Source organism: Convolutriloba macropyga, chromosome 13 (assembly GCF_964194025.1).
Source record: "Convolutriloba macropyga chromosome 13, txConMacr16.3, whole genome shotgun sequence".
Taxonomy (NCBI): Eukaryota; Metazoa; Xenacoelomorpha; order Acoela; family Convolutidae; genus Convolutriloba; species Convolutriloba macropyga.
In genome coordinates, this window is record NC_134480.1 from 16,062,137 (window position 1) to 16,078,061 (window position 15,925).

The following is a 15,925-nucleotide window of genomic DNA, read 5'->3' on the forward strand; positions in this document are numbered from 1 at the left end:
TTTATCAGCCACTATGCTATACCAAGTTTGAAATCTTCCCTTACAATCGGTGCTCTTTTAAAAACTAACTTGATTTCCGAATGAGAGTAAGTTGAATCAATCAAAAATCAACAAGTCAAGCGTGAAAAAGTCAATCGAGCAGTTAAATCGAAAAAAGTCTTTCTTCGATTCAACTTTCGATTGACTTTTTCAGGCTTGACTTGTTGATTTTTGATTGATCTAACTTACTCTCAATCAGAAATTGAGTTAGTTGGTAAAATAACACCGATTGTAAGGGAAGATTTCAAACCTGGCATAGCTTAGTGGCTGACAGAAATTCATTAGTAGCCGTAAAAATTTCTATTGGCTACACCTCCTCTGAATTAAATTTCCCCGCTTGTCGTTCGAGAGCATTTCGTCCGACGTTGGCCAGTTTGTTTATTTTTGTGAACTACAAGTGGTCTGTATTTGTTAAAAATTTTTCCGACCCATTTTTGTTTATGTTATTAGGTGGTACTAAATACACACGTTTAATTTTTTGTACACGCACGTTTTGTACACATTTCACTCTCAAAAAACAAAACGGTGAGGCACATTTTTTTTGTTTCAACACTCTAAATAGAGGCCCTTGTTACTTTGTGTACAAATTTGAAGCTACTCACTTTTCACTCAAACAAAATTGAGTACTTCAAACAATTTTCATTTAAGTACAGCAGTGGTATCAAATTCAAAACCTTCTTAAAAAGATAGTATTGTTGCAAATGTTCTCAAGACTTCAGCCCTAAAAACCCGGTTAGAAGACTAAAAAAAACTCAGGAGAGCAGAAGTAAAAGGACAGAGGCCTCACTATAGAAGTTGACGAAAAATTGTACCTGAAAATTTTAGATAGAATCCCTTCTTGATGTTAGCTGGTGCTCGCAGTTGTCACAAACTTTTTCAATTAACAGATTTTTTTTAAACTGCAGGCTACTAGCAAAAATTAAATATATCTTAATTGAAAATCAAAATTAAAATAGCGAGCGAGTGGAAAAAGTCTAGTTAAAAACGTTCAAGATTGCTCTTCATTATCAACTATTCCTGAATAAAATTATTATAGCTAGCCCAAAGAACAGCTGCAAAAAATCTAAAGACGAACAAAAATTGATAGAAGAAGAGCTAAAAACTGCTATTAAAGGATTGACTTTCTGGCTAAAAAGTTCTCTTCAAAATTGCACAAACTTAAAGCAACGCGCAAAAAAAACTCAACGAGATTAAAGCACTAAACGAATGACTGAACAGACGGCTACTATGGAGGGCGCTTAAATAAAAGCATAGCTGACAGATTGCCAAAAGTGGCCACAATAGCTTTGTAGATCAGCAGTCAGAAAAAGATAGTAAGAGAAACAGAACAAAAAACTTATTTTCATCAAACGCTGAGATGTTAGGTTTTGCATTAGGAATATGTTGAAATTATAGCTGCTTTCATAATCTGCTCTAAAATAACCTTTAATTAGAGTGACACACACTCAGTTGAAATTCTCTTTCAATTAAAGTAAAGAAAATTCAATTTCAGAGTGAGGAAGTCATTTTTGAGAGTGAGGCAAGTCACGTGTGACCAAAATTTAATCACGCGAATGAACAAGCAAATTGGTTCCACTCAGACTGAAAAATAACTTCACGGACGCAATTTTAAATTTTGTATGAACGAACGAACAAAAGGCAGATTTGAAGAAATTGTGACGTCATATGGTCAAAACAAAAATCTTGACAAAATAAAACATAGAAGGACCAATCCTGCATTACAATTCAACGAAATAAAGCAGTTGAAATCAAAAATATCAGCCTCCTTAAAAGATCTTTCTCTGATAAAAAGAAAACAAATACTATGACCTCCACGAAAATAAAGAAAGCAATACAAAAATTCAAAGAAAAACAAGACCAGATAATTTCTTTTAGATTAGAGTTAACGCAGTTATTATTTCCAGCAACGTCAATCTCAAGCAACTTTTACATAAGGGACGTTTAGACAGCAGAATCAACTTTGAGGAAAACCACTGCAGCCAAAAGAAAATGACAACACAAACTACATTTGGCAAAAAAAATTTGCGAATGATAATGAAAACAAGTGGCATCAAAGTCCGTGAAAAGGCAATTAAAACATGAATTTGTCAATTTCTAATGCACTATCTATCAATATAAAAAGATATCAACTTTAATGAACACAATTGGGGGACCACGCAATAGAAGTAGAAACAAATGCAGGCAAGAATCAAAAGCTCAAAAAAAATCAAAAAAAAAGTTTTGAAGCCCATTACATTATTAACACTAAAATTAAAAAATACATAGATCAAATTATGTATTCTAATTGGAGAGCAAATGAGACCTCTCATTAATGAGACGAACCGACAGAACAACAAAAACAATTACAAAACGGTCAAAATTTAAAAATCTCTAAAAATTTTCCGTTTCAAAATTGTTGAAAACCAGCAGCTTTGAATTGAAAAAGCTATACAAATTCCATTATGCATAATAAGAGAACCAATGAGACCCATCATTGTTTAGATTAAGTGACAGAACAACAGAAAACTACAAAAGGAGGCAAAATCCTGGAAAAATTTTTTGAAAGCAGATGGTGTCAAAGTAGTAAAACTGTTTGATATGAGGTAAAAAACTAAATTGATAAAAACGGAACTCGTACGAGTCCCTTTTAGAGCTGTTTATAATGAGAATAAGTGACAGAAAAACAAGGAACTACAACAGGTGAAGAAATTCAGAAATCCCTTTTCTTTTTCAAAAACATTTTTTCGAAAACAGTTATTGACAATGTCGTTCAAACTTTTAATTTCAACTTAAATTAGTAAATAAGTTTAAACATGCCTCAGAGCCACTGAGACCCATCATTGATGAGACTAAATAGCAAAACCACAGAAGGAACGACAAAAATGGGCAAAACTTAAAAAAACTTTCATTTCATGAAGGCAAATAGTGTCAAAGTCATTGAGAAACATTGGTTGCCCTTTGAGGAAAGTAAAAAGTGCAACTAAGCATTATTATAACATACGTATTGCCTTTAAAAATATTCGCACAGAAAATGAAAAGAGAACATAGCCGGCAGATTGACGGAAAATAGCCGCGATAGACGCTTGTGGCCTTCCATGGAATTGAAACAACTAAAGAAATAAGACAGACAGATTGACCAACAGTACTTTCTAACAACTAAGAAATAAGAAAGACAGCTTGACCAACAGTCCTTCAAATTTTCCATGTTATGGATGAAAAACAGATATCAGGAGCAAAATTGTAAACTAAATTTTTACAATGTAGGTTGACAACTCCGATTCTAAAGAAGTTAAGGAAACTAATGCCATATTCAGCTAGATTACATTGAAATTTGACCAATGTGAAGTGGAAAAGTAATAAATTTTCACTCTTCTCAATATCATTCTGGCATCATTGCGCCAGGTACTGAAATTTTAGTGTAATCTTTATGCCAAATTTATGGTCTAATACCGATCTTTCTAGTGCTCCCATTTATAATTCCGTTTTCATAAATAATGATTAAAAACAAATAATGGAGGCACTAAAAAACAATATATTATAAGTAGTAGCGATTAGCAGAAACCAGCAATATTATTTTATTATTATGTCAAAAGCTTGCGTGCATTGTTTAGAAATTTCGTGAGTGAGAGCGGGAATGCATCGTACGTGCGGTCATTTGGGACATCAGTGACGGATATTGTCGATCTCACGATGACCAAAATTGATGGGATGATAATTGGTAGTATGAACTCCAACAGCACCACGAACGGCTGAAATGCAAAAACATAAGAATCTTTACCTTTCTCCTGGTTAAAAATCAACATCTACAAATGATCATTTGGTTCCGTACGATGTTATATATTAATTACCATCGCTTGTTTTAACTTTGTAGCAGCTATCAGAATCAGTTCATATACAAACAGCGATATAAAATATTAACGCATGAATATGAATCAGTTTGTATACAAAACATCTTTTAAAAAAGTCTATCAGTAATAATAACTTCAGTCCAAGAAGTAACATTTTTAATTCAAAAAAGAATTCAATTAAAATTACAAACCTAACCGACTAGCGTCTTTCAAATTGCTCTCAAACGACAGACGAGCTGTTGGCTTCGTTAGCCAGGTGGGACTTAGGTATGCTAGCATTGAGGAGGTTGGGTGAGAGGTGAACGTAATGAGGACTTGAAGGTTTGGGGGGTGGGGGTGGGGTTAGTGACGTGGTTTCGAGCACGAGTAATAAGAATTGTATTATTTTAAAAATTGAATTCAAAATGGCCTAAACATAGAAAATAACAGGTAATTATTGTCCGTATCAGTATTATAATTTTAAGATGCGTCTAGATATAGATCAGCTGGCATGGGCAAATTTACATCCGGTGTATGAACCAGTTTTTCCCTTGTCTCATATGGCAAGTACTAGTGCAGTTTTTGCGCTCCACGCATTGTTCTCCTGATTTGAGAACCTGTAATTGATATCAACTAGTAAGATCGGCAGTCAGTTTATTATCATCACTAAAGGTGGGTAGATAAAATTTATCGCACTAATTTATGGTTTATGTACACTGATAAACTTGTAAAATGATTAAACTTGAAGCGACAATTCGGTTTAAATTAGAAGCCATTATTCAATAAAATTACTTCACAAACATCAGGTAAGAATATCAGAGCTTTAACTTAAACTCCTTGAAGTTGTTGTTGTGGCTGCCGTACAGAGCTGCAATTCGCAGGTAATTTTGGCGACATACCGGCGCTTATTGCCGTTTATAAGTTTCAGTTGAAACTAATTGGAAATTAAACTCCTTGGTTCTCTGCTTAGTGATATATCACAGTTAGGGCGGGGGAGGTTGAGGGTAGAGGGTGCTGTTGGGAAGGCCTGAAAAGGGGTTTCAAAGCGCCAGGTGGAGGATGGTGGAAGAGGGAGAGTTAGTGGATGTGGAGGGAGAGTGGGGGTTGTTGATTGGGGGTGGGGTGGTGAGAGTGAGTGGGGGTGACTGAGGGGGATCAAACCTTTAATAGATGTTTTCCGTCTGTGCACCGCAGTACGTTATGCCCCCCCCCATTACAGAGCACGTGCCATTACATAGTAAAATCAGTATGTAAAAATATGGCACGTCCCTCTGGAGGTGCAAATGTTATGGGCCCACTAAGCTGGGGGCACAAACGGAAAAGATCCAATTTAATAATAAGAGTCACATTCACACCATGAAATTGTCTCCTCAAAACAGTTTTGGTGAACCACGTACTTAGAAAATAGTAAAGTGTAAGGCACAAAGAGAGCTGCTCAGCCACTTAACGCCCTCCGGGCTTTACTTGTTTATCCCGTTTTTGAGGACGAAAAATTAAAAGGGTTAGAGAAAAAATATGTCAAGCGAAAAATCGCATAAAAAGACCAGAAGACTAATATACTATATAATTGCTATAAGAACAATTAAACAATCTTGATTAGTTTTTACCAAAACTTCAAAGCATGAATTTTTTTCATCAGATTTGATCAGCAGTTCCCTGACTACCAATTTTCTAACACAGTAAAATAAGTTTCAAAACTGTAGATTTGGATAATAATTACATTCATGTTCATCCCTTTTTCTATACTTATTGACTCTCTGGCCATTTTTTCATTTTTCCAACCTTTCACCAGCTATAAAAAAACTGAAGCTTGTTCCCACTGCTGCATAGTACGTCTTCCGAATTACACTTGGGAAGACGAGATTTTATATGAATGAAGAGTCTCAAGACATTTGTCGTTAAAATTTATTGGTATCGCCAATATTAGCAAACGCACGAAACATTTTTTAAATTATCATAAACGTAATCCACGATAATTAAGAGCAATTTTTGTTGATTTCCATCAGCTGGGGCAGCCTTTCCCGACGAAAAATTGGCATCTCTGTGAATTTCTTCTACTCGCGACAAAATCAGACAAATTTTCAGTAACCGTCTCCCCTAGAGTAAAAGGGGTGGTAATTATTGAAGAGAATTTAATATATCGAAAAATCCTAATATCATAACCGGAGGCTTATTTGAAGGGGAGGCAATTCTCTAATAGGTACCAAAGCGCACGCGATTGTTGAGAAGACCCTCAATCGGCTCTGAGAATAGTTCGGACTTACTTCAGAGACCATGGAAACCTGGAATCCTGAAAATGCTTCAAAATCTTACCCTTCGTTTTTCGATGAGGTAGTTTTTCCACAGCAGAAGTCGTAACTTCTTGAACTTATGGCGAAAGCTCATAGCCCAAAAGACACGTGACTAACTACCCAATTTTATAATAAATTTTTCTTCAGCAGTGGAAAACTCTGTTTAATAAACACTTTGCGAATAAAGAAATCGTTCCAGTAATAGTAAACAAACAAAACAGTTTATCAAAAACAGCTTGCTGTAATACAATCTAATGCTCGCTTTTGATACGATCTATAACTGAATGGTATAAAACAAGCGTAATGCTTGGATGATCTTTACTGTGTATTTACAGAATAACGTCACTTCATCTGATCAAAGTTAACTCTAGTTTGAACAAATAAAACTATCCAACGCTTTGAGCACTGAATGTTCGAATGGTGTACAAAATTGTGTAGTTATAGCCATTTGCAGGCATCGTTTCATTATGATCTATCAACATGCATATATTTGTCAATGGCTCCCGTCATCAATTCGAGTATCTGAAATGCCAGCAATTTAAGGAATTCTAAAACTGCGAAAGAATTTTGTCTATAGTTTATACAAACAGCCAGAAATAGAAATGAAACAACAGCGCGTTCCCACAATTTTTCCTCATTTCTTGCAAGTGCATGAATGTCAACCAATAATTATGGAGTATAATCATTGATTGCATTCTGAAAATCAGTGAAACGTGCTCCGAAAATTACAGACATCGTCATAGACGTTTCACGCTGACGTCATTAATGAACCATGGACTGAAGACAACCATGAACTCGACGGAAAGTTTATCAGTACTTGCATTAGCATACAAAAGTTTTTATTAGCTCGCAAAATTTCATAACAATTCACAAATTTCAATTGTGGAAACTAAATAACATTACTCGTGGAATTGACTTTTGAAAAAATGTGTTTATTCAGCTTTTTCTGGTCAATAGAATTTTAAAAACGAACGTGCTTTTGGAATTTCTTTATAGAACTGTTGCAGCACAATAAAGAAAGAAAGAATAATTTTCTCCAAATAAGCATAAAATGGGATTCTGAGTAAAATAAATATTACGATTGGGGGGACAGTCAACGAGGATATTCACACCTTCTTTTCAGACTGCCCTTGAGTCAGAAAATTTATATCTTGTTACCTTATTTGGTAATGCGACAGTGAATATGTACCCTAGACCGTAATAATCGGGTTTACACAAAAGCATAAACTAGACTTCAAAGATAAAACTTGCTAATTCGTGGTTACACACCAGGTAAGAATCTTTTAAATTATGACAAAAACTTGAAACTTCTTGTGCAGTCAAACCTTTAAAATCTCTAGGTTTTATTTCAAATGACGTCAATTTATTATATAGTTTAATACAGCGACACTTGATTGTTCTATTTTTCTTTTAAAACAATGGTATTTTCAGTAAATTAGCTGCTTTTTGCCTTGTTTCTTTTTCTGCGAAGTAAGTATCGAAGAGTTCATTGCAAAAACTCACAATAAAAATTGTTTCGTGATTTTAAGAAGAATTTTAAAAACTCGCAGATATGAGTATCGTAAACTGATAAAATAGAGTTTAAATAAAACTCTATTTAAAATCACAATATTTAATAACTCGTAGATCTGCATATCGTAAACTGATAAAAAATAGTTTTATCTAACTGAGTTTAGATAAAACTATTTCAAAACAATATTTAAAATCACAACGTATTTAAAATCACAACGTTTAGATATGATCAAAACATTGCTCGTGCTCTAAAACATTACGTGAAGCAGAGTGTAATGACGAATTTCAATTTTTTTGATACCGTGACATTATATACAAAAAGTCCAGACTTCAAAAGCAAAATGTAAAACTCAAATAAAAAATTGTTAATTTCCTCTAATACACATTTTACATACTCTAAATCAACTAGAGTTAATTAATATGGAAATATCTCTCAAATGAGCAAATGCGATGTTTCGGGCTGTAAAAATACGTACTAAACTTCTATTACGTCTCGAAGCGAAGTTATGTCGAGTTATAACCGGTCGATTGTCGACGAAACAGGATGTACTGCGTGAATAAAATTCAAAAGAAAGAAAGAATGGCTATTCCTAGAGCGAGAAGAGCATTTCTGAAAACTTTTTGCTAAGCGATTGCAAAATTTTGTTCCTCCTAAATGTTCAGATTTAGCTCAAACTTTTCAATCAAAGTGAACGTTCGCACGCATGCTAACAAGCAACTGAATGTTTGGGAGATTTTGACAGTTTTAGAATTAGGTTTAATACTGTTAGATTAAAATTTGAGCTGTTTGTATGACATTCAACAATTTTAGACGATGTTTTAGCTATTTGAATTCTTCTTCAGTTTTCATTATACGAGAGTTTTTGGGATGAAATTAACTTGTGAACTTGATAAATAACTTGTGAAATTAACTTGTCAATTAATTTGAAAAAAAACTTGAATTAAAAATTGTTCGCAGTTTTGTTCTTCTGTTTATCGTATATGTAAAGATCATTTCATTTGCGCAATTCATATTTTTTTAATATCATTTATTACGAAGAACAGCTAGTTCAATGTTCAATATGTTCTCTCTGACATTGCTTTAAAAACTTAAATCTTAATTTTCTGTTTTTGTTGCTGTTCGGTTGGTTGTCTGTCGGATTAACGGTTACTGATTGAAAAAGAAACATAACAAAAATCTCAGGAGATTGACCTTGGAAAATTGAAACTTGTACTTTTCTGATGAAAAGCAATTCTATTATTTCGATTTAGAATTCTTCTATGATTTCGATTTCAATTTACCTGAGCATCGTTTTTATATTTATTTGTGCGTTATATGGGGTCAATATTTAAACATATAGAATCAAGCGGTCTGCCATGAAAAAGTTTTCGGGAGTCGCAATTAAAAAGCTCTCAGAAAGAAAACATTTCAAATTTCTTTTAGATATTTATTTGTTTTTTTTCTCCCTCCCCCTTTTGAGGAACTACGCGATGAAATAAATTACTTAAACAAGTGAATACTGCTGCTGCAAAAGTGAAATCTGCGCTTCAACTCAATTCCCGAGTCTTCTTGCTTCGTTTACATTAATATAAATGATTGTCGACATCAATTGTCAAATTTTGAATAGAGAGGAAACGCAAAGTTCTGATAAATAGCTAAAACAATGGCATTAACTACTCCTTTTGATAAAAATGATGTCAATGACTATGGAAACTACCACGATTTCATAACTACCAAAATTAGCAAAAGTGTTTCAACGTATTATTTAAAACAGAATTATTGATTAATTTGAATATTTTGAGTTGCTCAATCCTTTTCCGTTTGGTTTTAGGTAAAAATTGAATACTACAGATGTCGCTCAATGGTTAGTTGGAGAGCTAAGAAATAGAAGAAAATTAAACAAATCTCGTGGTTTTACTTTAAAAAGCTAAAGAAAGCAATTGATATCGTTGATCACTTTATTCAATTAGCAAAACCCGAGAACTACGGAATTAGAGGATGTGACTATTGCCTGTTAACAATTACTTGTCAGAGCTATCAGTATATACAAATTGATAACACTATGAGCACAAAAAGCCAAGTTGAATGTGGATTCAGGGCTGTTTTGGGTTCACTCCTGTTTTTGATATATATCAATGATCTTCCGCAAGCTGCTTTCAGTTAGTCAGTGACGCTCTTTACTGATGTTACAGCAATAGTTACAAAATCCACTTGCAGATAACAGGACTTCAGAAAGATATCGAAAGAGTCTACCAGTGGATGAAATACCACAAAGTAATCCAATCCTGATGGCTACGAAATCTAAATTGCCTAGATTTAGCAGTGATAATAACGACATCTCACTGAAATTTTCCAATGAAATACTAAAATAAGTGGATTCCTGCAATTATTCAGGGATTTAAAGGATAACAAACTTTCTATCAGAGAACACATTGAGCATACACGGAAAAAGATCATTAAATTCTGCAGCATTTTCTATAAGGTGCGCGGTGCATTGGCAGTAAATTCTCTTATAAAATTTTTTCAACTGTATGTACAACCAGTCTTGTCATTTGGGATTCTTATATGGTTGCGTGAAGAGAAGCAACCTCGATATTATTCACAAAAGGAAAAACGGTTTTATAGAATTGCTTTTCGTCAAGGTAATGTGAAAGCCTTTCGGATAAACTGGAGAAACTAAAAATTGCATCGGTTTTTGAATTACACATTACGAGTTGTACAAATGAGTGGTCAATAAAATAATCTTACAAGGTCAAAGGTTATATTTAACTAGAACAAACAACACGGAATCAACTCCCTTCCATTAATCAAATGCAAAGCGAAACAGCTCTCGTTAGAATCTAGGACAAAATGTCTTCGAAACTTGTTCAAATAACCAAACATATATTCCGACAGAGCTTTAAAAGTGAATATTGAAAAAAACGCGCATTAACACGAGTTCCGCGATAATTTCATAGTAGGGAACCATTAGCTTGGAAATATTATTTTTCAATAAAGACTAAACAACGGAAAATGAAATTGCCTCATACTACTCATTTTTGAACTTTACTTAGATTACTCATCCTCAAAAGCGCTGTGAGGTGTCACTCACGGGCTTTGGTCTGTCCTCGACTGCAGCGCTCAAATAATCATTTTAGGTTAACCTGTTTTTTCGGTTTAAATTTTGGTTTATTTTCTTCATCTTCGCCCACGTAATGTTTAGTATTTTGTCCAATTTTCATGCTATTGAAACTTGAATTAAATGCACTTAGGCTACCTTTAACAAGCCTTCAGCCGGCTAGTCCAGTCTTGACCCTGTATATCCATTTTAATGTCAATTTTTGTAATTTCAATTGTTCAATACGAACTCAATTACATAAATGCGCTTTTTCAGCTGAAATAGTACGACTAGTTTAAACTTCATAAACCCATATTTCCAACAAATCGAAACCAAAATACTTGACATCAGTCGTGTTATTATTTGAACTTGACATGATATAAAATGGCGATCTGAACTGCAAAGCAAAGAGAAGCTTTGAAGAGCAGTTTTTGTAAAGATGCAGTCTTCTCAACTTGAAAAGTTGTCTGAATCCTGGGCGGATAGCGAAGTAAGAACAAAAACCAAAGTTGGTTCTTAAAAGCAGGGAAAAACTACTACAAAATGAATTGACCTAATCAATTCATCATATGTCTTCGAATGCATTATTAAGTTTGAAGGCAAACACCAAAAAAATGAACTCAAGCTGAACAATAAATTCACCATTTCTCTTCAACAGTAAGTGCAGCTTTAATATCAAGAAAACAAAAAATATTCAGTGAACGATTGCCCAATTTTTCAACCAATGCTGTCAAAAAGTGTGAATAGCAAGGACATTCACAAAACTTCTCAACAAAATGAAACAAAAATATTGCACAAACAGTTGCAATTTGAATAATATTTTAAAAACAAAAGAAATGTACTTTTAAATTATACTAAAGAACAAAACACTAACAGAAAACAATCTCAGATTGCCTACAGGGTTGACAAGGTTGACAAACAGTTTCTATGCCACTGGGTTGCAAACCAATCGAAGGTAATGTGACATTAAGCAATGATGAGATTAATTCCAATACCCAACTCAGACTTACTTGGAACTCGACTATTTAACTGCTTCCCAAGACGGGTATGTCACGGACGAAATTCAGTAAAAAATGAAAGAATTAACAAACGAGATGCTGATTTGAAGTGAGTATGACATCAAATGTTCACCCAGGAAAGTCAACGAAGAAATGAAAACCATAGCAAGACAATCCATTCCTCAACTAAAATTCAAAAAAATGTTAACTAAACAAAATACTAAACCTAGAAATTGCCCAGAAAGGATTTGAAAGCCATTTAGAAGATAATAAAAACTCGCAAGAACAGTGAAAAAGAACGCAAACGGTCTAATTGTTGCACATGAAAAAAATTCGACTATCAAGGAAGTGAATTTTTGTTGAACCGTTTCTCACCCAAAGTGAGAAAACTCTATGCCCCCAAAAAAATTGTTTTCGCTCCACTTATTTCGGCGCAGACAAAATCAAACTACAATTTGACCTCAGAATCCATCAAAATGTATGCGCAACCTTTTGACCGAACCCAAAAAAACCCTAAATTGCCACGAGCAAACAAGTAAAATCATTTTTTCATACCGTGAAAATACAGTGAAAACAGAAGTAAAATGATTTTTTTTTCATACAATAGAAGTACACATACGAACGAAAAACTTTGTTTAATGTCATTGAGACTATGAAAGTTTTCACAAAATATTATGCGAGCAATGAGAAGTTAAAAATCCAAAAGGAGGAAAACAAGGTAAGAAAATTAAAAATATTACATTTTTCTTTATCTTTTGTCATATTTTTAACAAGAGAAATCCTTTGAAGCAACAAAATTTAATGGATTGATTGAAAATGTCTGTGAAAATTTCTAAGCAGGTCCCAATATACGCAAAAGCAATGAACGGAACGAAAATCGTTACAATAGTAAAAATTAGAAATTGAAAACCTTCAAAATAGCGTTATACTATCTTTAAATGCCAAAAACATCAAAACCAGTAAATTTACAAGAGTATAATAAGTCTTTGAACAAAAAACAAAAAAAAACAAGAGAAGCTGGAAAAATCTGCACGTGAAAAAAATTTGTTTGCTTAGAGGAATGTTTTGCACCTGTTTTCGCTTTTTTGTACCTTTTCCCGAAAATATCAGTGTGCGCAAAAATTGGAGCTTAATAATTGGAGAAAAACCTTCACATCGCCACAACATTTGTTTTCGTATTAACTCATGTTTCGGCGAGATCAATGGACGACTTCAATTTGACATCAAAAATGTGTGAACAGATCAGCAAAAACTGCATGAATGAAGGCATGAATTACCATTCGAAAATGTTCATTGACAAAATCCTAAAAGAGCCCCTATATTGGCGAGGAATGAACTTTAAAAACCATTTGGTAAAAAAAACAGTGAAAACAGAAATCAAATTACCGCCAATCCAAATAGCTTTCTCATTGACAGCAAAAAGTAAGAAAAGGATGAGTGAATAGATCATAAAAAGAGGAAGAATCCCAGAGACGAAGAGTCCTATCCAAAGTGTCCTCATCCCATAAGACACTCACTATTACAATAACTGGTATTTTCTGGACCAACTCATGAAAATCGAAAAAAACAAGATGAAATCAACACTAAAAAATTAGCCAAAATTTGATTTAAAATATAACAAGGAGGCTCATTCACGTGCGTTCGCACATGAAGTTCCGACCCGAGCTGATCTACATTTTTGACTTAATAGTCAACCAAATGAAGAGATAACCAAAAATCGATGAAAAACGTTTCACAATCAAACTACTAATTGAAATACATAATACCATGCCTCATTACAGCGCTCAAAAGATCTGCCAGTAAGAAGACTACGAGAAAAAAAAAACGAAATAAGCAAAAATGAAAATTTAACGGTAAAAATTCAATATCTAAATAAGAAAGCACCTACTAAACAACGTCAAAATGCAATCAGATAAAATCTTAACTGCAAAAATTTTCTATTGTCTTAAGTACATAGCAGATGAGACGTTTCCTTAATCACAAGGAAAAAGTAAAAAATAATGAGGCGAAATTCAAAAATTTCTTAAACCAAATAATGTCAAACGTCTTAAAAATCATTAGCTTTTAACAAAATAATTATCGAGAAACTGACTAAAAAGTCATTATCAAACTGATAGGACCTGTTTTTGGTTAGACTAAGCCATACAAACGGACTAAAGATGCAGAAAATCTCAAGAAATCACAAACAATTGCAAAATTACTGAAGCCATTAAAATCATTAGCTGTTATCTAAATATTGTTTTTTATTTCAATTTTTATCTATACTAATTGAGCTAAAATCAAACTGAACGATTAAATAAGTTCACGCGGGCCTCATTTGAAAACATTGCGCTCTGTTATTATGCGAATACGGTAAAAAAAGAGAAAAAAAAACAAATATTGACCACAAACAAAACATTATGAAATCTCATATTGTCCCACAAACAAAACATAAGTTACGACATAAAATTAATAGAAAGTTTACTTTTTGATATACAAGAAGTTGGATTGTATCTCTCAATGATGAGAAAAAGTTACAAGTTGACGAAAAGAAAAACAAAAAATATACAAAAACTATGCAAATAACAAAAACGAAAAATTTAAAAATTGAAAACGAATAATATCAAACTTTTACACCATTTGCTATGACTTGACTGCATAGAAAAACATCCTCCATTCAATCCTCAATTAGAAGCTTATGAGACCTCTCAGCATTTTACGACTACATAAAGAAAAAACAGGAAAAAGAGCAAATTCTAAAAAAATGAAAAAAAAGTATAAAAGCCATTAAAAAAGAATTTTTTAGTACAAACGTTTCTTTTGTCAATAAAATTGTTAACAACAATACCATTCTTATTTCTTTAACTATCAGAATTCAAAAAATAAACAAATTTGAGCAGATATTTTAAAACCATGAAATCTTGAGAAAACCCGTATTATCAACATTTAACTTAATAGCCTTCAACGGAAGTGATTAAATAAGCTACGTTATGCCTCAATGGGACGAGAATGCTGTTTGTCGTTGACCAGTCATCAATAAGACATCAGAATAAGTTTTATGAATATGAAAACAATAACAATTACAAGCAAAAACTTATTTGAAAAGTGGGAGAAGAAAGTGTAGAAGCCATTTAGCCAACAAGCTTTTCTATGAAAACTTTATCCATGAATCTTTAAATGTCTTCTCTGGGCTAAGGGGATTTATCAATATTAGGATAATGTGATAAGATTCGAATAGGAAACAAAATTATGAAGAAAAAAAATCCAAAAATTAAAAAAATTATATGAAAACTCGTCGCTTCGAAGCCATAAAACCAATAATTGAAGATAAAACTAAAACACGGGGATCCTGTCATTACTGAGACTGAGTAGGAGTTCGCAAAAATAAGTTTAAGATCAGCTAACGTTCAGAAATTTTTTCAAAAAATTGTTTTTAAACAACCATTAGCTCTATCTTAACCTCTCTTAACACTCAAAGCACTAGATAGGTTCATTTAATGCTCATTGAGAACACTATTGCACTTTTAGTCAACGTGTCTATCGCATAGGATCTCAAAAATTTAAAAAATATCCAAAAAGAAAATCAAAATTTCATTAAAAATTACGAACACTCAAGAGTCGAAGCCAAAAAAATATGAGCGATTCCTTGAAAGCTAATTTTCTGTTCATTGGCATCATTGGACTGTAGATGAGGTTTCTCATTAACGGATCCTTGAAATGAAAGGTGACTATTCTCTTAGTGACTTTAAAAACAAAAAAAAATGAAAAATTTTTCGAAAAAAAAACAGCTCTCAAATAGAATTCGAATTTTTCTGATATTAAATTTCCCTAGCAGACCAGAACTAGTTTTTTTTTCATCTCCGTTCGTCTATTGATGCATTTTGTAGCGTGAAAGGTAATTATGAATTAGGTTTATTCTAGAAAATATGTTAATTCGAACAAAAATTACGCTAAAAGTGAACAAAAGTGAACCAAATATCCCGTGTTCACATGAAATTTTAAACCCCGATAACTACTCGATAAAAGCGAAATTCAAAAAAATCTTTTCAATTTCGAATTCTACGCTGGACGAGCTTTCTAACGATACCACTCACATTTTTCTACGATGAATATATCGATCGGCCAAAATTGTCTGAACAAAAAACCCATTTGAGTATATAGTTCCTCCCCCCCACAAATGGGGTCGGAACAATAATAAGCGTCAAAAGCAATCGCCAGGAGAT

The 15,925-nt window shown here is 33.2% G+C and overlaps 1 protein-coding gene across 1 annotated transcript in view; it reads right to left on the reverse strand.

Annotated features, from left to right (window-relative positions):
* LOC142351984 (phospholipid-transporting ATPase ABCA3-like) overlaps positions 1-6,705 on the reverse strand; it is a 32,442-nt gene extending 25,737 nt beyond the window's left edge. Inside the window, exons 1-2 of the mRNA XM_075404278.1 lie at positions 6,159-6,705; positions 3,621-3,767 (exon numbers count right to left, since the gene is read on the reverse strand). Coding sequence (XP_075260393.1) covers positions 3,621-3,767; positions 6,159-6,230 — 219 coding nt within the window. The 5' untranslated portion in view covers positions 6,231-6,705. The remainder of the gene's footprint in view (positions 1-3,620; positions 3,768-6,158) is intronic.
* Between the last annotated feature and the right edge of the window lie 9,220 nt (positions 6,706-15,925).